The following is a 24,466-nucleotide window of genomic DNA, read 5'->3' on the forward strand; positions in this document are numbered from 1 at the left end:
TAGCTGGGTTAATAAACATGCTTTGCTAAATTAGCAGTTGTGTATGGTGTGTGGGGGGCATACTTTTTGAGTGGTGAGTCTGGAGAGTTGCTCTCTGCTCCACTTTCCACCTGTGCCTTCTCCCCACACCTCTAACACATAACTTCTGTTGCTACCACAGTGGTACATTTGTCAGAAATTCTCAAAAACAACATCAACATTGACACATCATTATTGCCCAAAGACCATTGTTTACCTTATGTTTTTTTTTTTCCTGGTGTTGTGTGGTTTACGTACTATAAATTGGTATTGACATGAATCTGTTCTTATAGTATCATACAGAATAGTTTTTAATTAGGTTTCTGCTTTTTTATTGTTGATTTTTCACTATCCTGAAAAATCCCTTTATTCTACCTGTTCTTTCCCTCTCTGCCCCCAGACCCTTATAATCATTGATATTTCACTGCTGCCATAGTTTTTTCGTTACCCATCTTGTGTATACAGTTAGAATCATACATGGAGCCTATTCAGATTGGTTTCGTAGTAATATGGATTTTAGGTTTTTCTGTCTTTGTGGCTTGACGGCTCATTTATTTTTAGTGTTTGATACTACTACATTTTTTGAATATATACTATAGTGTGTTCATCCATTCATTTACTGAGAACTATCTTGGTTGTTTCCAAGCACTGGAAGTTATGAATAAAGCTATTTAAAAGCCCATGCAGGGGTTTTAATTTGATTTTATTATTTGTTGGACAGGGAGTACTGGGGATTGAACCCAGAGGCTGCGTGGTATTTTGAGAAATAGTCTCACTGAGTTGCTGAGGCTCTTGGCTTCAACTTTCAATCCTCCTGCCTTAGCCTCCCAAATCACTGGGATTACAAGCAGGGACTACTATAACTGGCCATATAGGGCTTTTGGTGCACATAGATTCAGCCTCTTTGAGTAAATAACAAGGAGTTTGGTTTCTGGATAGTATTGTATATATAGTATATATAGTCATGCAAGAAACTACCAAACCATCCTCTAAAGTGATTGTAGCAGTTTGCATTCCCCTGGTCAATAAATGAGAGCTCAGGTGGTTTCATTCCCTTTTCAAGCTTCTTCTGTTGTCAGGGTTTTGAATTCTAATAGGTGTGTATTGGTATATCATTGTTTTAGTTTATAGTTCTCTAATGACATGATGTCAAGCATCTTTTCATATGCCCATTTGTCATCTGCAGATCTTCCGTTTTCTTTTTTTTCCAAACTGGATATCTTCTTTTTTTTTTTTTTATTGGACGTTCATAACATTACATAGTTCTTAATACATCATATTACACGGTTGATTCACGTGGATTATGAACTCCCGCTTTTACCCCGTATACAAATTGCTGTATCACATCAGTTTCCCTTCCATTGATTGACATATTGCCTTTCTAGTTTCTGATGTATTCTGCTGTCTGTCCAATTCTCCACTATCCCCCCTCCCTTCCCCTCCCCTCCCCTCCCCTCCCCTTTTCTCTCTCTACCCCTTCTACTGTAAATCATTTCTTCCATTTGTATTATCTTGTCTTGCCCCTCCTTTCCTCTTATATGACATTTTGTATAACCCTGAGGATCGCCTTCCATTTCCATGCAATTTCCCTTCTCACTCCCTTTCCCTCCCACCTCTCATCCCTATTTAATGTAAATCTTATTCTCAAGCTCTTCATCCCTGCCCTGTCCTTGTTTACTCCCCTTATATCAAAGGAGTCATTTGGTATTTGTTTTTTAAAGATTGACTAGCTTCACTTAGCATAATCTGCTCTAATGCCATCCATTTCCCTCCAAATTCTATGATTTTGTCCTTTCTTAATGCAGAGTAATACTCCATAGTATATAAATGCCACATTTTTTTTATCCATTCATCTATTGAAGGGCATCTAGGCTGGTTCCACAGTCTTGCTATCGTGAATTGAGCTGCTATGAACATCGATGTAGCAGTGTCCCTGTAGCATGCTCTTGTTAGGGCTTTAGGGAATAGACCGAGAAGGGGAATAGCTGGGTCAAATGGTGGTTCCATTCCCAGCTTTCCAAGAAATCTCCATACTGCTTTCCAAATTGGCTGCACCAATTTGCAGTCCCACCAGCAATGAACAAGAGTGCCCTTTTCCCCGCATCCTCTCCAGCACTTATTGTTGTTTGACTTCCTAATGGCTGCCAGTCTTACTGGAGTGAGATGGTATCTTAGGGTAGTTTTGATTTGCATTTCTCTGACTGCTAGCGATGGTGAGCATTTTTTCATGTACTTATTGATTGATTGTATGTCCTCCTCTGAGAAGTGTCTGTTCAGGTCCTTTGCCCATTTATTGATTGGGTTATTTGTTATCTTATTGTCTAATTTTTTGAGTTCTTTGTATATTCTGGTTATTAGGGCTCTATCTGAAGTGTGTAGAGTAAAGATTTGTTCCCAGGATGTAGGCTCCCTGTTTATCTCTCTTATTGTTTCTTTTGCTGAGAAAAAACTTTTTAGTTTGAGTAAGTCCCATTTGTTGATTCTATTTGTTAACTCTAGCGCTATGGGTGTCCTATTGAGGAATTTGGAGCCCGATCCCACAGCATGTAGATCATAACCAACTTTTTCTTCTATCAGATGCCATGTCTCTGATTTAATATCAAGCTCCTTGATCCATTTTGAGTTAACTTTTGTGCACGGCGAGAGATAGGGATTCAGATTCATTTTGGTGCAAATGGATTTCCAGTTTTCCCAGCACCATTTGTTGAAGATGCTATCCTTCCTCCATTGCATGCTTTTAGCCCCTTTATCAAAAATAAGATAGTTGTAGTTTTGTGGATTGGTTATTGTGTCCTCTATTCTGTACCATTGGTCCACCCGCCTGTTTTGGTACCAGTACCATGCTGTTTTTGTTACTATTGCTCTGTAGTATAGTTTGAAGTCTGGTATCTCTATACCGCCTGATTCACACTTCCTGCTTAGTATTGTTTTTGCTATTCTGGGTCTTTTATTATTCCATATGAATTTCATGATTCTTTTATCGATTTCTACAAGATATGCTGTTGGGATTTTGATTGGCATTGCATTGAACTTATATAGGACTTTTGGTAATATCGCCATTTTGATGATGTTGGTTCTGCCTATCCATGAGCAGGGTATATTTTTCCATCTTCTAAGGTCTTCTTCTATGTCTTTCTTTAGGGTTCTGTAATTTTCATTGTATAAATCTTTCACCTCTTTTGTTAGGTTGATTCCCAAGTATTTTATTTTTTGGGGGGATATTGTGAATGGAGTAGTTGTCCTCATTTCCGTTTCAGAGGATTTGTCGCTGATATACAGGAATGCCTTTGATTTATGCGTGTTGATCTTATATCCTGCCACTTTGCTGAATTCATTTATTAGCTCTAATAGCTTCTTTGTAGACCCTTTTGGGTCTGCTAGGTATAGAATCATATCATCTGCAAATAGTGATAATTTAAGTTCTTCTTTTCCTATTTTTATGCCTTTAATTTCTTTCGTCTGCCTAATTGCTCTGGCCAGTGTTTCGAGGACTATGTTGAACAGAAGTGGTGAGAGAGGGCATCCCTGTCTTGTACCAGATCTTAGAGGGAATGCCTTCAATTTTTCTCCATTCAGAATGATGCTGGCCTGTGGCTTATCATAGATTGCTTTTACAATGTTGAGGTATGATCCAGTTATCCCTAATTTTTCTAGAGTTTTGAACATAAAGGGATGCTGTACTTTGTCGAAAGCTTTTTCTGCATCTATCGAGATGATCATATGGTTCTTATTTTTAAGTCTATTGATGTGGTGGATAACATTTATTGATTTCCGTATATTGAACCAACCTTGCATACCAGGGATGAATCCTACTTGATCATGGTGTATAATTTTTTTGATATGTATTTGAATCCGATTCGCCAGAATTTTATTGAGGATTTTTGCATCAAGGTTCATTAGAGATATTGGTCTGTAGTTTTCTTTCTTTGAAGTGTCTTTGTCTGGTTTCGGAATCAGGGTGATGTTGGCCTCGTAGAACGAATTTGGAAGTTCTCCCTCCTTTTCTATTTCCTGAAATAGCTTGAAAAGTATTGGTGTTAGTTCCTCTTTAAAGGTTTTGTAAAACTCTGCTGTATACCCATCCGGTCCTGGGCTTTTCTTAGTTGGTAGTCTTTTGATGGTTTCTTCTATTTCCTCTATTGTTATTGGTCTGTTTAGGTTGTCTACGTCCTCCTGACTCAGTCTTGGCAGATCATAAGACTTAAGGAATTTATCTATGCCTTCACTATCTTCTATTTTATTGGAGTATAAGGATTCAAAATAATTTCTGATTATCATCTGTATTTCTGAAGTGTCTGTTGTGATATTGCCTTTTTCATCCCGTATGCTAGTAATTTGGGTTCTCTCTCTTCTTCTCTTCGTTAGCATGGCTAAGGGTCTGTCAATTTTATTTATTTTTTCAAAAAACCAACTTTTAGTTTTGTCGATTTTTTCAATTGTTTCTTTTGTTTCAATTTCATTAATTTCAGCTCTGATTTTAATTATTTCTTGCCTTCTACTTCTTTTGCTGTTGATTTGCTCTTCTTTTTCTAGGATTTTGAGATGAAGTATGAGATCATTTATTTGTTGGTTTTTTCTTTTTTTGAGGAATGAACTCCAAGCAATGAATTTTCCTCTTAGAACTGCTTTCAATGTGTCCCATAGATTCCGATAAGTTGTGTCTGTGTTTTCATTTGACTCTAGGAATTTTTTAATTTCCTCCTTAATGTCTTCTAGAACCCATTGATCATTAAGCAACCTATTGTTCATTCTCCAGGTGATGCTTGATTTTTCCTTCCTTCTTTTATCATTGATTTTCAGTTTCATTCCATTATGATCAGATAAGATGCATGGTATTATCTCCACCCCTTTATATTGTCTAAGAGTTGCCCTGTGACATAATATATGGTCTATTTTTGAGAAGGTTCCATGTGCTGCTGAGAAAAAAGTGTAATTACTTGATGTTGGGTGGTATAGTCTATATATGTCAATTAAGTCTAGGTTATTAATTATGTTATTGAGTTCTATAGTTTCCTTATTTAACTTTTGTTTGGAAGATCTGTCCAGTGGTGAGAGAGGTGTATTAAAGTCTCCCATGATTATTGTATGGTGGTCTATTAGACTCTTGAACTTGAGAAGCGTTTGCTTGATGAACATAGCAGCACCGTTGTTTGGGGCATATATATTTATGATTGTTATGTCTTGTTGGTGTATGGTTCCCTTGAGCAGTATGAAGTGTCCTTCTTTATCCCTTTTGATTAACTTTGGCTTGAAATCTATTTTATTAGATATGAGTATGGACACTCCTGCTTGTTTCCGCAGTCCATATGAGTGGTATGATTTTTCCCACCCTTTCACCTTCAGTCTATGAATATCTTTTCCTATCAGATGCGTCTCCTGTAGGCAGCATATTGTTGGGTCTTGTTTTGTGATCCATTCTGCTAGCCTGTGTCTCTTAATTGGTGAGTTTAAGCCATTAACATTTAAGGTTATTATTGAGATATGATTTGTTCTTCCAGCCATATTTGTTTATTGATGTTACTAAACCTGGTTTGTTATCCTCTTTGACTACTTTCCCCCTTTACTGTCCTACCTCCCATTGTTGGTTTTCAATGTTATTTTCCATTTCTTCTTCCTGTAATGTTTTGCCAAGGATTTTTTGAAGAGATGGTTTTCTAGCTGCGAATTCTTTTAACTTTTGTTTATCATGGAAGGTTTTAAATTCATCTTCTATCCTGAAGCTTAATTTCGCCGGATACACGATTCTTGGTTGGAACCCATTTTCTTTCAGTGTTTGAAATATGTTATTCCAGGATCTTCTAGCTTTCAGAGTCTGTGTCGAGAGATCAGCTGTTATCCTGATTGGTTTACCCCTAAATGTAATCTGCTTTCTTTCTCTTGCAGCTTTTAAAATTCTCTCCTTATTCTGTATGTTGGACATCTTCATTATAATGTGTCTAGGTGTGGATCTCTTATGATTTTGCACCTGTAGGCTTCTAGGATTTGGGATTCTGTCACATTCTTCATGTCTGGGAAGTTTTCTTGTATTATTTCACTGAATAGATTGCTTAATCCTTTGGTTTGGAGCTCTGTGCCTTCCTGTATCCCAATGACTCTTAAGTTTGGTCTTTTGATATTATCCCATAGCTCTTGAATGTTCTGCTCATGGTTTCTTAGTAGACTTGCTGTGCTATCTATGTTCTTTTCAAGTTGAAATATTCTGTCTTCATTGTCTGATGTTCTATCTTCTAAGTGATCAACTCTGCTGGTAGTATTCTCAATTGAGTTTTTAAGTTGGTTTATTGATTCCTGCATCTCTAGTATTTCTATTTGTTTGTTTTTTATTACCTCTATCTCCCTGTGAAATTGATCTTTTACTTCCTGGATTTGCTTGTCAATATGATCTTTCATTGTCTGATTTTGCTGTCTCATGTCTTCCTTGAGACTCCAGATCATCTGAAGCATGTATGTCCTGTGCTCTCTATCTGACATTCCATCTGTTGCAGCTATTACCTCTTCTAAAGTTGAGTTGACCTGCATTGCTTGTGATCCTTTCTTTCCTTGTCTTTTCATACTGCACGCGCTTCTTTCTGCTTGGTGCAACTGTTGTGTTTTTGAAATTTACTAGCCTGAAATCACCTCTTCCGTAACTGAATGAGCTGTGATCAGTAGAACATGGGGATGATTACATCATCTCTTTGAAATGGCGGCTGCTGTCCTCCTCTGTGGTCCGACCAGTGTCTGGAACCAAACTGGACCACTTCTCTCCTCTGTCTCAAAGCTGAAACTCCGCCCTAAGCGCTGCCAAAGTCCTAGCGCCAAACCGCTAGAGGCCGTTCACAGACTCAGCCCTGCAGGGCCCAGATCAGCCGCCACCGTGACCCGCGGGATTGTGTCCCTGATCCGAGTTGCTCCGAACCGGCTGGAGGGGGGTGGGGTGGTAGGAGTGTGGATCCTAGCGCTGAACCACCTGAGGCCGATCCCAGACTCAGTCCTGCAGGGCCCAGATCAGCCGCTGCCGTGACCGGCGGGATTGTGAACCTGATCCGTGTCGCTCCGAACCGGCTGGAGGGGGGTGGGGTGGTAGGAGTGTGGATCCTAGCGCTGAACCACCTGAGGCCGATCCCAGGCTCAGCCCTGCAGGGCCCAGATCAGCCGCCGCCGTGACCGGCAGGATTGTGTTCCTGATCCGGGTTGCTCCGAACCGGCTGGAGGGGGGTGGGGTGGTAGGAGTGTGGATCCTAGCGCTGAACCGCCTGAGGCCGATCCCAAACTCAGCCCTGCAGGGCCCAGATCAGCCAACGCCGTGACCGGCAGGATTGTGTTCCTGATCCGAGTTGCTCCGAACCGGCTGGAGGGGGGTGGGGTGGTAGGAGTGTGGGTCCTAGCGCTGAACCGCCTGAGGCCGATCCCAGACTCAGTCCTGCAGGGCCCAGATCAGCCGCCGCCGTGACCGGCAGGAATCTGTCCCTGATCCGAGTTGCCGAGATTCAGTCGCCTGGGACAAACTGACCCCTCACACAGACTTACTAGTTATCGGCAGGTCTCCTTCCCGTGGAATATTGTTAGAAGATCTTCAGCAGGTCCCATGCAAGTGTATTTATGTGTCTCTCTGATCCTGTTACTGCGGAGGTATAGGAAATGCTGCTTGCTCGCCGGCCGCCATGTTGGATCCCCAATCTGGATATCTTCTTTAGCATCAGAATGTTTTGCCAGTTTTTAATTGGCTTTGTGCTTCTTTATTGTTGAGTTTTAAGAGTTCTTTGGATAACAGTCCTTTATCCGATGTGTCTTCTACAAATATTTTCTCCCAATTTGTGGCTTGAATTCTCATTCCTACCCAGAGCAGGGATTAAAAACTTTTCAAAAATTTAGCAGAGTCCAGTTTACTAGTAATGTCTTTTATATCAGGTAAGTCATCTAAAAAGTCTTCACCAAACTTGAGGTCATTTTCTCTTGTTGTCGTTTTTTTTGGTTTTGCATTGTAGTTCGAGGTCTGTGATTCACTTTGAGTTAATTTTTGTGACCAACATAAGGTTGTGTCTGGATTCATTATTTTGCATGTGTATGTCCAGTTACTCTAGTACCATTTATTTAAATGATTTTCATTGACTTCCCCTACTTTTCCTGGGCACTGGGGATTGAACCCAGGGCCTTATGCATGCGAAGCAAGTACTCTGCCAACTGAGCTATATCCCCAATTAAATGATTATCTTTAGACTGGAGATACAAAATGGTAGAGCACTTGCCTAATTTGGGTTCAATCTACAGTACCACACAAAAAAAAATTCTTTTCTTTGTTTCATTGAATTGCCTTTACCCCTTAGTCAAAGATACATGATTCTGTGTGGTTCTATTTTAGGCCCTCTGTACTGTTCTGTTGATCAAGTCTTTTGTCTTTCCATTTAATGTTCAGAATCAGCTTTTTGACAGATACAAAATAACTTGCTGAGATTAGAGTGGAACTGCATTGAACTGGTTGATTAAAAGTGTTGAGTTTTCCTGCCCACAAACAAGAAATATATCCCCATTTCATTCTTTAATTTTATTTATCTGTTTTTATGTTTTCCTCATTTAGATCTTATATAAAAGCGCTTGTGTGTGTTTGTGTGTGTGTGTGTTTATATTTGTGTGAATCACATATATATATATGGCACTATATAGTTAGGTTTATACCTACTTCTTTGTGTGGAGGGGTGGTAATGGTATTATGTTCTGATTTGAAACTCCAATTGGTTCATCAATGGTATATTAGAAAGTAAGTGTCTTGTACCTATTAGTTACTATAGTGTGTGTGTGTGTGTGTGTGTGTGTGTGTTGTGCTGGGAATTAAATCCAGTGTTATTTTTCTCATATCAGTTTTCTTTTGGATAATTTTAACTGTAAACAAAGTAGTTTTTTTCCTTCCCAATCTCCTTTTTATTTCATTTTCTTGTCTTATTACATTAGCTCATGATTCCATTATTATAAGGGAGGAATGAGAGGGAACATACTGGCATCTTCCTTATCTTAACAGAAAGCTCTAGTTTCTTACCATTAAGTATGATGTTATCTGTAGATTTTTTGGAAAATGTTCTTGATCAAGCCAAGAAAGTTTCTATTCCTAGATTGCCAAGAGCATGTTTATTAAAAAAAAAAATTTAGCATCATGTCAATGGACATAAAGGGCTTAAAATTTATCCGTTAATCCTTTAAGCTCATTTTCGCACAGTTAAAGATCAAGGGTCCAAAAAGGTGAATAAGGGTTATCAGCATGGTTATTGAGATTCCATACATATAGCCTCTTTGTTTTTATATGAAGGTTTTGGTTTCTGATAAGCAGCTGATCCTTTGGATGAAGTGGCTAATTAACTATTTAGGAGTTTTGTGGGACAAAGGGGTAAAAATGAGGGAAATTGATACATAATAGAATCTCAGAGATAAATGTCATCTTATAATTTGACCTAATACTAGCCTCAGGTGAAATACCTAATTGTCAGATAATGGATGGATCCATTCACCAACCTTGTCATCTTACATGCATAACTAAAGGAAAATAAAGCAGGCTTATATCAAAATAGATCCTTGTTTTTCAAAGCTAGATTTCTGTTCTGTGCCCCACCCCTTCCCTCCCTGGACTGGGGGTTGAAACTAACCCAGGGCTAGTGTTGCTACAACTAAGCTGTATCCCCAACTCTTTATTTTGAGATAGGGTCTCACTAAGTTTCCCAGGTTGCCTCAAACTTAAGATCCCTCTGTCTCAGCCTCTCAAATTCTAGGACTACAGGTGTATGCCACCATTCTGGGCTTCAAAATTAGGTGTGTGTGTGTGTGTGTGTGTGTGTGTGTGTGTGTGTATTCGATGTAAACTCTCTAAAAAAGAGAGAGGGCTCACACTTGCTAGGCAAGTACTCTACCACTGAGCTACATTCCCAACTGTATTTGTTGTTGTTGCCATTACTGTTAACTCAAATTAGGTGCAAGAAAAAAATTGTGGTCAAGAAACAGTCAATTTTCTCCTTTTAAAAAAATTACATTCTTGTTTTACATAATCACTCTCATAACTTGTGGCTATTACTTATTGAAAGCATAAATGAAATACTTTTAAGCTGTAGGTCATGGAAACTGATAGCTTGATTTTTGCTCATGTGGCTTCTTTTTGTGTTGCCTTTGTCAACTTCCTCTGCTCCAATAGGTGCCATGACCAATCATTGTTCTCAGTTTCCTAAAAACAATACATTGATATGAAATCCTTTAATTATAAGCAGTTGCAATTAGTAGCTTGCAAAGCAGTTTCTCGAAACAATCATTCCTGTACTTTAAAAACTTCTCATTGTATATAGAAGAGATACTACGATCATTATAAGTTATAAAGTTTACAGTTATAAAGAAAAAAATCAAGTTCAGAATTGATACTACTTTTAACAAGAGAACTTTTGAACAAATTATTAGGATTTACACAGATTTCTTGAAAACATTCAGAGAAAGATTGTTAGGATATCTTTCTCTTTCTTTCACAGCATGAGTCTGATGCTAAAAAAATTATTTTTTCAGCATCAGACTCATGCTGTGAAAGATAAAGAAATCATTTGACTCCTACTTTTCCCCAACTCCTTTCTTCCAACATCCAAAATGCCCTTCGCAATGTAAAAATATTAGATAACTTTTAAATTCTTGTTATTTACTCATGATTCTCAGTTGTTTTAGATTCAATTTTATATCTAAGTTTAGTGCTTATTGGGTTCTTATCAGCTTTTTGTTTCTGAGTTTATTTTTGTTCACCTTGGAGTTGGTTAGATTTCATTTAAGGTGCTATTTTGGGAAAGTTTTACCTTCTGAGTTCTTGCATGTATTGGGAATGCCTGTTTATATCCTTTATATATAAAGGACACTCTTGGTGGATCATGTGGGCATTTCCTCCTCCAACAAATTTTTGGAAATACTGCCACACTATATTGTAGCATTGAATGTTGTAATGAAGAGGTCTGAGGCCCTCTCCACCTCATAGGAACGTGATTTTTCTATCTGGTACCCAAAGGAATTTTTCTTTATTCTGAAGTCTAGTACTTTACTAGGTGATGATTGTGCATCAGGTTTTCTGTGAGGCCCTTGAGGTTCTCCTGTGGGACTTATGGAAAGCCCTTACATCACAGGGTATCTCAGTTGATATTTGGAATTGTTTCTTCCTTTGCCCTATCTCACAACCTGCTGTTTCCCTTCAGCAGAGAGGGCTTATTGAACATGAAGATAATATTTTATCTTTTTTTTTCTCCTCCAGTTACATCGATGATAGTATTTATTCTGTGATAAGGATTCAGATATTCAGAGGAACATCTTCATCTTATGACCCGTCTATATTCCCCCCCGTTTTATCATCAATGAAAGTGATGGCTTTTCTGTAGTGATTTATTTTTTTAGAGAATTCTGTCTTAAATCAGAGGTCTGAAGATGACTGTCAATATTGATATTTGAGCTGGGGTTGTAGCTCAGTGTTAGATGCTTGCTTGCCTAGCATGTTTGAGAACCACATATAAATGAATAAATAAATAAAAACTCATTAAAAACTAAAAAGTAATATAATTTAAAAAATATTGATCCTTATTGTTATAATTTTTTATGTAGCAGGTATATATCATAATATGTAGCTTGCAGTTAATAAAATATCACCTTGTTTTATTTGAAGCTAGCTAGCATTTTTGTCTCAAATTACCCCCCACCCTTAGGTTTCAAGGAAGTAAGAAAGATCCCCGAGACTGCCTTTACTATCCCTTAGCTAGAAGGTTTTCTGCCCATACTTTATGGGCATTCAATTTATAATTATACTAATAGTAGTCACTGAAATGGTCTCAAGAATAATAGTCATTGCCCTGAAAACATTTTCCATTTTTATTGATGTGGGGTTTTGTTGTGTTTTGATTTTTTTTGTTGTTTATCTTATACCTCTTAATTTGGGTACATGCTAATTTATTTCAGATTTTATTGTATTCTTATATTTAAATAATATCAAATTTTGTTATGTAAGAATCATGTTTTTCATAACATTTTATTCAAAGTAATTAGCCTATCACATCTCTTTCAGTTTCCTTCATTCAGAGTTACCTTTATTCTTCCCTCTCACATTTAAGGAATTAAAAGGAAGTAGGAGAGGTCTTTATTTTATTCTTGGTGTCACCTCCATCCCCCACCCCCACCCCTGTTACTGGTGATTGAATTCAGGGGTGCTGTGCCACTGACCGACATCCCCAACTCTGTTTGGGGGAAGATAATAAAATATTATTATCTGGTGGGAATAAAGGAGTGAGGGGACAAAATAAAAAGCATAGTGAAGGTTTGTATTCGAAAAGAACATTTTTAGAAGAATGAAAAGTTGATTTTTCTATGTGAAATTGATTATCTGAGCAGGAAAACAAAGTCATAACCTATCATTTGCTTGACTAAAATATATTCTAGCAAATGAGACTTTATTGTACAGGTTTTATATGATTGAACAATATGGGAAAAATTTAAAATTTCTATGTAGGTAAGTGCCATCTATAAGGTATGATATTAAGGCAAGTAATTGATGCATAACAGGAAGCATTTTGTATAACTGCTGGTTATATTCATCAAAATACCATATAATATCTAAATGGCCAACTAACTGGTTGCTGGGTTTATCTCTAAAGTGATAGGCTTTAGTACCTTTGACTAGTATGAAGTAATTATTTTTGTCGGTTTGTCTCTGTGTCTTCTATTTTGTTCCATTAGTCTTCTTGTCTGTTATGGTCCTAATACCATGCACCACAACAAAGATATTTTTGTTCATATAGCTCTTTAATAATTTAAGGTCTGGGATTGTGATGCCTCCTACTTAGTTTTTCTCACTCTGAGGATTGCTTTGGCTATTCTGGGCCTCTTATTTTTCCAGATAAATTTCATGACTCCTTTTTCTATTTCTATAAAGAACTACATTGGAATTTTGTGGGAATTGCATTCCATCTGTGCTTTTGGTAGGATAACCATTTGACAGTATTAACTGCCTATCTGAGAATTCGGGAGGTAAAAATAGGCTGTCATAGGCTGTTGCTTCCTCTAGAAAAGGCTCACATCCTCCCTTGAATTTGTATCCATTGCTGTAATGCCCCAGAGGTGTCCACTCTGGAGATAGCCTGAATTCTCCCTTGAATGTATACATATCTACTTTCCTAAGTAAATCTTTGTCTCTAAAAATAAGTCAATTATATTTGAATTAACAGAATATAGTGGAAATGATTATTTTATACTGAATTAAGTTCAAAACTCATAAGATAAAAATAGTTCAGGGATTTGATTTTACTTCATCATCAGTATGAATTTTAAAACAGTGACTTTTATTTAAAAACAGGGCTGCACGTCATAGAACATTTTGTTCTCTTAAGTCATGTATTTTACATATTGGGAGAACATTGTGTGCATGTGTGTTTTCTCTATTAATGGCAAAAATGAATGGGACACAACATAATGGACTTATGGAATTATTTTTTTACCAGAAGAGAGAAAAAGTGCATGATGAAGAGGAAAGAAAAAGTGCCTGGGTTAGTCAGGAGAGACAGAGAACGCTGGATAGACTTCGAACATTTAAACAGGTAATGGAAAGTATGGCCCATTTATTGTTTTTCATTGCTTTTCAAACAGAGCTATACACATATCTCTTTAAAATATAACTATGGCAGTTCTCTTCCCCCACCCCTTCCCAACAACTGTTTTGATATCATGGCCTCCTTTCTTTTGGTTGTTTCCAAAGTAAATATTCTTGTGATCTTTGGTACACAAAGAGTGGTATAAGATTGGGGTGTCTGGGAAACCTGGATTCCCTTTGCATTTCATAAAAATAGCCAATTTACAACTGACTAACCAGCTCAAATATCAACTTGTTACTGATTCCACATATATCAACCTATGAAGGTAATGTATGGCGATGACCATTGGAGAATGGAAGAGTGGACCTATATATGAGAATTTCTTGAGCAGGTTCCTTGCCAGGCTAAGCCATGACTCTGAACAGATATAAAGAGTGTCTAAACCTTGAAATGCTCTGAAGCTTTACTTCAATTCCTCCCTACTGAAGGAACTACCTTATAGGTGAAGTGAACTCTTAGTTGTACAGTAAAAAAAATGGGGTGCTGTGAGGGCATCCTTTATAAGAGGATAAGACTTGCATTAAGTAAATATTTTCTTAACAAGTGTTATTAATATTAGGTTTTCATGCAATAAGTGATTTATAATGAGACTTCTCTGTATTAATCAATAATGCAAAAGATTTTATTCCTCTCCTTCACAGGTCAAAATGAATATATTATTATCAGAGGTTTTATTACGCTACATAAACAATCAGTAAAAGAAGTTTCAAATTTTCTAATCCACAAGCATTGAAAAACGTACAGGAAACTAATAGGTTTTTAGCTTTCTGCATAACAGTAGCATATTAAATATTTTTTTAAATGCAATAATTTTGAACAGTTGGCTTCTTAAATAGTTAAGACTAGCTGATGATAATAGTTTGAGGAGGTATTAGGCATTGTCATTCTAGTATTCTGGATTTTTTTTTTCCCTGAAAAGTCACAAAAGAGCCAAAAATATCTTCAGTGTAAGGACATACATAAATTGTTTTAATGTAATACAACCAGTTATAATAATTTTGTTATTTTAGAGGTACCCTGGGCAAGTCATACTTAAATCAACCAGATTACGACTGGCTCATGCGAGAAGAAAAAGTACAGCAAGTCCTGTGCCCCATGAGGATCCTTGTGACTCTCTACCAGGGGTGTTGCAGGTAGAGGGAAAAACTGAAGAGGTGGGAGAAGGAAGAGGACAGCTTGGGTCATCACAGACAACAGAATCCCAGCGCCTTTCACAACTTGAAGATAATTCATTAGCACAACTTGAAGCCACTTCATTACCTCTCAGTGGTGTTACCTCCGAACTGCCTCCCACTGCATCTCTTCCACTTTTGAATAGCAGTGACCTCAAACCATGTTCTGTTAGCACAGATCCACTCCTACCACCTCTCCCTCCTACACCCGCTCCACCCCCACCACCCCCTCCCCCTCCCCCTCCTCCCCCTCTGCCTGTTGCAAAGGACAACACTGCCAACCCGGAGACACTGGAGAAAGGTCTGCCTAGAAAGGAGGGGAATGAGAAGAGGATCCCGAAGTCTGCCAGTGCCCCCTCAGCACACCTTTTCGATAGCAGCCAGCTGGTTAGTGCCCGAAAGAAGCTCAGGAAGACTGCTGAAGGTTTGCAGAGGAGGAGAGGTAACTTGAAAGACATTTTCATGACCAACTTTTGCATAAAGTGAGGAATAATGACTAATAATAATAATTTTATTCTACTTTAAACAATTTAAAACATTTCTTTAAAAAGATTCTTTTGTAGTTATATATGGTTTTATTTTATTTGTATGCGGTGCTGAGGATCCAACTTAGTGCCTCACACATGCTAAGCAAGCGCTCTGCCACTGAACTACAGCCCCAGCCTTAAAATATTTATCTTTGAACAACATTATTTCATAGTAAACAGGTTTTCAAGGTCACAGTAAAGGAGAATTCTCACCCACAGCAACAGATATGTACTGATACACATGAACGTGTACCTTCTTAGGCTACTTATTGGGTATGTTTTAAAAGTATGTCTACTGAAGTGACTTGACCTGTTTGGTTGGTGGCTCTTTCTATGCTAGAGAAAATCTGATTTTAAACCTGGGAGATGAGATAAAGTACTCATGGTCTAGGATATAGAGACCATGAGTACTTTAGTGATAGAGCATTTACCTAGCATGTGCAAGGCCCTGTGTTCGGTCCCCAGCACCACAAAAACAAAGAGAACAAAACAGTATTCACATAAGAAAGGGCTGGGAGACATTGACAAAATCTTGTAACATTTTCTCACATTTTGGTATTGAGGTATATTCTTTGTTTAAGAAAGTGAAGAAGTAGAGAAAGGTATGTACAATTTATTGCATGTCCAATATGTCTTAAAAATAACAAGGAACTTTACTTTAAACATTATGTAAAGCCATTTGCATATTACATTTTAATCTGGGGCCTTTCTGTGAAATATTTATTAATGTAATTATTCTGTTTCATTTTCCAAAGTGAGCTCACCTATGGATGAAGTTCTAGCATCCTTGAAGCGTGGTAGTTTTCATTTGAAAAAGGTTGAACAGCGAACTCTGCCTCCTTTTCCTGATGAAGATGATAGTAATAATATCTTGGCACAAATAAGGAAAGGGGTAAAATTGAAGAAGGTACAGAAGGAAGTTTTGAGAGAATCCTTCACACTTCTGCCTGATACAGACCCTCTAACACGGAGCATCCATGAAGCTCTACGAAGAATTAAAGAGGCATCCCCTGAGTCAGAGGATGAAGAGGAGGCTTTGCCTTGCACAGACTGGGAAAACTGACAAGTAAATGGCCTATTGTCTTTAATAGCATTCAGTATTACAGAATGGGGTCTGGTATTCCTTATTGAGTCTTAAGCTTATAGTATGGATCATAAGTTTGTAAATTTCTAGAAACCAAAGTAACAAAAAGCACTTTTTAAGGATTATTGGTATGTATATGCTATGATTTTTATATCTTGCTCACTAAAATTTTCTGTAGAACACTTATATCCCAAGTAAAGGGACAGTATTACTTCTGCCTTAAACAAAGGAGGACTTTTTCTTTTTTTTTTTTTTAATTTTATTTTTTTAATTTTTTTTTTAAAGGAGGACTTTTTCAACTGAAGTACTTCCATTATATATTCTGAGTTTTGATGTCTTTTTGCAGCCTATAAAGTTTTCTAGTATCAATCTAGAAAAAAAATCATTGCATAGTCTGATTAGATTTATAAACCTTTTAAAACTACTCGGGCTTATTGCATTTACTGGATTGTCTAGACTAGTTTGCAGCTACTGTGTGTGTGTGTGTGTGTGTGTGTGTGTGTGTGTGTGTGTGTGTGTGTATGTATATGTGTGTTTATATATACACACACATAATGTAATTGTCCTGTTTCATATATATATAGTAGCTGCAACTTATATATATATATATACACACATGTATAACATGTCTAGAGTCCCCTCAATATATTGTAAGATCATCTTTTTGGTTACAATGTGACGTTATCTTAAGTAATATTTGTAGTCTATTTTGTAGTCTACTTTTTAATAAGGTAATTAGTTTGTAATGTGACACAAATTATATTAAATATATCAAATCAATAAAGATAATGTGCTATAAATTAAATAGTATATAGAACTGATAATTAATGCAGCGGAAATACAGCAATTTGGGCAAAATGTACAGAATATGCAAACATGTTCTACTCATTATAATATTCTCTTGATGGAATTATGTCTCTATGGGATTCACAACATTTACCAAAACAGGGAATATTTTAGTTCTGGAAGAAGTAGGTAAAGGCTGGGTGCAGTGGTGCATGCCTGAAGTCCCAGTGGATCAGGAGGCTGAGGCAGGAGGATCATGAGTTCAAATCCAGCCTCAGCAACAGTGATGTGCTAAGCAATCCAGTGAGCCCCAGTCTCTAAATAAAATACAAAATAGGGCTGGGGATATGGCTCAGTGGTGAAGTGTCACTGAGTTCAATATCCGGAACAACCCCACCCCCACCAAAAAAATTAAGGATAATTTTTTTTGTTAGCAAAATGAATCTTTTTAATTTTCAGTAGTGGAGATTGAATCTGTGGCCTTGAACATGCTAGACAGCACTCTATCATTGATTTTTTTTCCACATCCAGCCCTTTCTTTCTTTCTTTCTTTCTCTCACACACACAAAAAAAAAAAAAGAGAGAGAGAGAGAGAGTCTTTTTAAGTTACCCAGGCTGGCCTTGAACTTGTGATCCTGCTATCTCAGCCTCCCAAGTAGCTGGAATTACAGCACTGTGCTTATCAGCACAGTGATTCTTAAACATGTTTGATCTTAAGAGCTAACCTGGTGAGCTTATTTAAAATGCATACTCTTGGGGCTGAGGATGTGGCTCAAGCGGTAGCGCGATCGCCTGGCATGCATGCGGCCCAGGTTCGATCCTCAGCACCACATACAAACAAAGATGTTGTGTCCGCCGATAACTAAAAAATAAATATTAAAAATTATCTCTCTCTTAAAAAAAATAAAATGCATACTCTTGAGTTAGAGATTCTTACTGAGTTGATACGGATATGCAGGTATACATCTGGATTTTGGAGATGTAGTACCAAAAAAAACCCCAAAAAACTGTCAGTTTTAAAATATTGATTATAAGTGAAAAATGCTTAAAAAAAATCACTTGTTCTTTTTGAGCTTGGGTTTATCTGGAAAATATTCATCTATTACCTCTCCATGCTGTCCCTATGCACTTATGCACCAAACTTAACAGAAGGGTGAAAAAAATATTTCTGTTGATATGATTCAGCAATGTTCAATACTATCATTTCCCTGCTTTATTTCCTGTTATGTAGAGACCCTAATTATGATCACTTTGTAGAACTGTATGACATCACTTTTGGTTTCCAAGATAATTTGAAACCATTTTTGCTTGTGCATGTGTACATTATGTCTTGTATATGAATGCAGATATTTAGAAATCTAGACATCTTGCTCATTATGTTAATGTCCAGCAACTCAGGTGCATCTGGAAACTTTTCTAGTTATTTGCAGATTATCCCCCACTTCACAGTTCTTGCTACTTATTAAATTGTCTCTTGCTTGTAGCTTCTCAGTTTGCTGCTTAAACCTGCACTAAAACTACCAACTGGATGCATTATTGGTTAGTGCCACAACATGGCTTTCACAGATCTGTATATTTTGTTTTTTATTTCTTACAACTGGCCTATAGTAGGCAGAGCTGGTACAGCGGCTCAGGCTGGCATACCCTCATTTGTCTTCTCCCACCCCACCAGAATCCTCTCTGATATATAGACATTGTAAGAGCATTATGTATAGCAACTGGCTGAGGTGTTATTTAAAGTTTCTGGCTATTCATTTAGGCTGAAGAACAGGTGCCACTTCAAAGAAAACAAAACAAACAAAAAAACCTGCTTAAAATTTCACTGGAGTGGTTGGAGGCTGGGTTTTTCATTGTCTTTTTTTGGGGGTGGAGATTTCTGCATGTTGTACAATGTTAAAAGAAACACTCTCAGATAACGTATGAGCTCAGATACATGTGAAGTCACTTTTAGGTGTGTGTGTCTATGTGTCAGTATTAGGGATTGAACCCAGAGGCATTCTACATTGAGCTACATTCCCAATCCTTTTCTTTTGTTATATGCTTCTTTTTTTGAATCCACCATCTTTTACCTATCTTTCATCCCAGATAGTGTAAGTGTAAATGGTGTGCAGCACTGAGCCTTGCTTTATTATATGCTTTTAAAAGGTTTGTGTGTATGCTTGTATATATATTTAGAGAGAGAGAGGGAAGAGAGAATATCTTTTTTTTTTTTAATTCACTGTATTTTGTTTGCCAACAGGTAACTTAAAGAAGAAAAATACGTACAGATGAAGATTGGTTCGGATTCTTTTGGAAAACAAAAGTTGAAGCTCTTGGTTCCACAGTTGGATTCCATTAGACCCAAAGTATATTGACTCAGTTGTATGGGGGAAAAAAAAAGGAAGCACAATTGGCAAATTATTACTTTTATAGTCATTCCAATAGATAATGGTTAAGATGATTTTTAAATGTGCAATGTTCCTATCTGTGATGAAGAAAGGCCTCCTGGAGATGGCTGTTTTTTATGCACCTTCCCTTCCCCCATCCATATATATATATATATATATATATATATATAATTTGTAGTGGCCAGTTAAACTGGGAGTTGCTATGAGTTGGAAGAACACTGGGCTGACAAGAGATCTACTGTGAGCTGTTTTGGGACTGCTTTGAGATCCATCTTTCAGTGTACTGAAAGGAAAGACATCTGCTGAAAACACAGAGCTTCTTCCATATCAGCTTACAGAAATAGTGCTACATTCTGAAAAAGAAGTTTATCATGGTAGCAATAAGTCAGGAATTATAATCAGATGGAAATGTACTTAAAAATTTTAACAGTTCTCATCTCCAAAGGAATTTTCATAAATGATGTTCAACATCTGAAAGATCAGTGGAGATACACCTATTAATTTGTGTACCAAACATGATAACATTTAACAAGGCATATTTTTAGAAGGCTACACAGTCTACACTTTGTAAGGGTTTGAAGTTAAAATTTCCATGCTTTTAAATAGCTTTTCATAATTCTAAATTTATAATGGTTTGAATCTTATGTGCATCCTTGTTTATGAGAAGCAATACTTTGTAATTTGATAATGTTTCAAATTATTTTTAATCTTTTTGTTTGAACTGTTGCTTGATCACCATAACTCATGACTTTCCTATTGAGAATCAAAAAGGAGGATTCACTAATAGGGATGTAGATCATAACTCTTTATCATGCACCATTAAAAGTTTTTATTGTTATGCTCCACAGTGTAAAGCATGTGCTCCACAAAGATGCAGAAAGTAGACAGGAAAGCCTCTTTGGCTGGCATTTCACTATCTTGAAATGCTCTGAATGGAACATTGGGAGAGAGCCTTTGTTATTGAATATTATTTTCATTAACAAAAATTCCCAGCAGCAGAGGGTTATATAAAACAAAATCTTTTTGCTCAAACATTAGTAATATATTTATTGATGAGACTAGGAATTTCTGCACAACATTTTCATGATACATTGGTTCTAATCCCAGCATAAGTCCTGTGTCTTGTCTGGGATGATTAGTAGTACACATTTAATATATATAAACTTTAGTAGGGGTGGGTACATATCCTTTATAACTTCAGTAAAGCATTAAAGTATGCTTTTAACCCAAAGAGCCATTCGTTAGATTAATGTATTTGCAAATTTTTAAATTTAGAAAACTTTTTTAAAAAAAACATGTATCCATCTAATCCATCCATTTTGTGTCTGTGTATCAGTATTTCATGTGTCAAGTGTTTTGGATGCTTGTTCATAACCTAACTTTTATTCATTTTTTTCAATTTTGGAAAAATACAGAAGGATGTAATGTTAAATTAACAACAAAAAACACTGGACCCTTCATGTTGAGAGAATTGCTACCCATTAGTACTATGGGATTCTATTATAAAGCAATCTCACTTTAAAAAGGCTCCTGTGCTCTGTCTTTAGCCACCTTTTAATCAGCTGGTGATGTGGCTCAGTGTAGAGTGCTTACCTACATGTATGAGGCCCTGCGTCCCATAGTCAGCACTTGGGGGGAGAGATTCACATGGCTACTTCCACAAAATTACGAATTACTGTAGGTCACATACCATTGGAGTTAAAAGAACGAGGGTCCACTTGTCTAAAATGAGTATCAATTGAACCCCCATTTTAAAGCAGTATCAGAACCCTACAAAAGCTAAGCGTGATCAATGTTCTTTTTTCCTTTCCTTTGTTATGGTACTTACAAATGATCACGTTTCCAGTTCCAAACTTGCCTGTATTTTTTGTGTTGCTCAGAATATTTGACAGTTGTATTTCTGTTAATGTATCATTTCTGAATTCACAAACAGCTGTTTGCTTATGCTGAGTCAATTTAGAAGTTAATTTACCAATTTAGTCTCAATTGCAGTTTATTTAAAATGGGGGAAACAAGTAGATGATGACTTGGAGATGTTTTGAGGTTCATGTTAACCGCTCACTTGAATGTCAATTTCAGATATTTCCCCTACTAATGCAATCAAAATTATACATATAGGACCGATGTAGAGGAAAGGTATTCTGAATGCTTTGAAATCCTAGTTGGTGGTTTAGCAGTATGAGGTAATGCCTGACGAGTGGGAATTTTTAAAGAGTGAACTCTTGTTCTGTTTATTTGAAGTATATTTTATAGGCTCTTTGAGTTTGTTAGCAGGATAAAAAACCATCATTCCTTAGTTCTTCATTTTGGAGCCGATTTCTGTAAAATGCATCTTTAAGAATAATGGTAGACTGTCATAAGTCAATAAGGTGTGGTATTTCCACAGAAAGAATATGGAACTTTGCTGAGCATTTTATTGGGGGGGGGGTCACTTTTTTTTGTGTCATACCATGTCAAATTATAAAGCATAAATAGCCATTGTGGACACTAAGAATCATACTCTTATTTGAGTGGAACACAAAGGGAATGGGCACTAGCATTACTATATGGAATGAGTTCAGTAAACAATACAACTTAATTTTATACATTCTCTAAGAGGACTCTTTTTTTTTTTTTTTGGTACTGGGGATTGAACCCCAAAGGCACTCAACCACTGAACCACATTCCCAGCCCTTTTTATTTTATATTTTGAGACAGGGTCTTGCTAAGTTACCTAAGACCTCACTAAGTTGCTGAGGCTGGCTTTGAACTTTTGAACCTCCTGCCTCAGCCTCCTGAGTCACTGGGATTATAGACATGCACCACCACACCCAATTGACTCCATTTTTAAATTACATTCACTGAGTGTATTTATTTAATTCAATGCTTTTTAGCATAAAGAAACCTTTTTTTTTCTCCTTTTACAAACACAAGGATTTTTTTTTTCAGCTTTATTATTTAACTATTATGCACTTAACACCAGATACCAACCTGTAAATACTATTGGGTCCTTGCAGGCCTTATCAGGGAGTTGAAATTTCTTGTACTTTGCCAGGTTATTTATAAACAAAACAAAATACCATGTAAGCATTTTAAATCGGTTGCAGACACTTTGGTAAAAATACAACTATTGGATATGAAAACTGAAACATTTAGTTTTACCTAATTCTTGCACTGAATATAAATGGTGATATAAAGTTAAATGTGCATTTTAAAGATATTTATTTCCCATTTATTGCTTACAATAGAAAAAGAACTATGCTAATGTTAAGAGAATTGACCAGCAAGATTTATTTTAAATTGAAGAGGGGTAAGAAAGTAGAAGTACCTTACTGCTGGGTGTATTGCATTTATTTAGTGCTACTGAATAAGTCAGTAGTAATTTTTGATGTTGCTGAAAAGTCCTCTTTAGTTAAAGCACATTAAGAAGAGTCTCTGCCTAATTGCTTTGTAAAATGAAGCAATGTTATTTTTTATCCTACATTGTAATTTAAAGGTTTTTCCTACAAAATGAGTTTATATTGTTGCCTAAACTATCATGGATTGTGTGTGTGTGCGCGCGCGTGTGCGCATGCACATGTATGCTGTTTGCCCATTGACTTATTTCAAGGGTGTTTATTCTAAAAATTCATTTTGCCTACAGTAAATGTACAACTTGGCATTTGTACAATTTAATTGCTTAAATTCCAAATTTCAGATGTTTTGCCCCTGCTACAAGTACGCTTATTCTGCTATTGTAATGTGTACGTACAGAGGATACCTCTGAGGTTGGCATGTTAGAGAGTTGCGGTCATTTGTTTTGAGGGTTAGAGGAAGGTTTTTTGTTTTTAATTCAGGTACAAATAAGATCAGTATCGGAAGTTGATAGCAGGTAGGAAAGACTTTGAAAAGTGATGGTTAGATGAAAGCAAAAGATATGGGTGAGTATTGGTCATAGAGTTGAGTTTTAACACAGGAATTTTCTTTTAACTTGCATGTTCTATGGTTAACTATCAAGGGTATAACAAATTATTCCAGCTTTCCCCATATTAAGTACATTGGTTTTAAGAAGTCTTCATGATCACAAGGCATTTCCCCTTCATTTGTGTACAAAGAAGGGTAGAAAGTGCAATCCATATAGTGACTTCTAACTTATTTGGCTTTTACAGAATCCCTTCTGGCGCACTGAATCTCTCCTTGTACTGTATATCTTGCCAAGTGTGAAACCATAATATGTAGTTTATGAAAAATGGAAGGCCACAGATCATTTTGCATGAATAAGTCCATTAGGATGAATGAAACTGACATTCCTTTTTTTTTTTTAGCCATTCTTGGTAAATGAAAATTATAATGGCAAATTGATTCACCATTTACTAGCTTTGTGCAATATTATAAAGGTAGAAGCAAAACACTAGCACATTGTGCTTGGCTTTTAAGGATGGCTTTATCATTACATTATATGGACAGTGTGCACAGTGTATTGTAAATGCCATCTCTTGCAAATTTACAATACTTCAATATGCTCAGTTAACATTCTGAAGTATTAAAAGTACAAAGAAAATACTAAGCAAGCATTTATAGCAATACTATGAAATCTCCAATAATTGTTTTGAACATTGCCTTTTCCTCTTTAGTGCAACTTTTCTGCATTGTAATTATTGTATTGCTTTATATTTCATGTTTTTTACACTCATGACTTCAGAGTTAAGTACTTGTACACCAAGTATTGCAATCACCTTTCTCTTATTGTACATGCAGTGTAACAACATACAGTTTTGGTGCTTAACAATATTCCTTTTTTTCTTTAATAAAGGATATTTATTTGAATTAACCTGATTTTGTTTGTTTAAAATAGTGTTGATGGTAGGTATTTTCATCTTAAATAGGAGGAGCACAGCAGCTTTTGCATAGCTTTCAT

General features: G+C 36.6%; 1 protein-coding gene across 1 annotated transcript in view; it reads left to right on the plus strand.

Moving 5' to 3' along the window:
- Positions 1 to 24,373, plus strand: part of Jmy (junction mediating and regulatory protein, p53 cofactor) — an 89,443-nt gene extending 65,070 nt beyond the window's left edge. Inside the window, exons 8-11 of the mRNA XM_026393272.2 lie at positions 13,485 to 13,580; positions 14,645 to 15,248; positions 16,089 to 16,399; positions 19,443 to 24,373. Of these exons, the coding sequence (XP_026249057.2) occupies positions 13,485 to 13,580; positions 14,645 to 15,248; positions 16,089 to 16,396 (1,008 nt within the window). The 3' untranslated portion in view covers positions 16,397 to 16,399; positions 19,443 to 24,373. The remainder of the gene's footprint in view (positions 1 to 13,484; positions 13,581 to 14,644; positions 15,249 to 16,088; positions 16,400 to 19,442) is intronic.
- The last annotated feature ends 93 nt before the right edge of the window (positions 24,374 to 24,466 follow it).

This window comes from Urocitellus parryii, chromosome 1 (assembly GCF_045843805.1).
Source record: "Urocitellus parryii isolate mUroPar1 chromosome 1, mUroPar1.hap1, whole genome shotgun sequence".
NCBI classification, from domain to species: domain Eukaryota; kingdom Metazoa; phylum Chordata; class Mammalia; order Rodentia; family Sciuridae; genus Urocitellus; species Urocitellus parryii.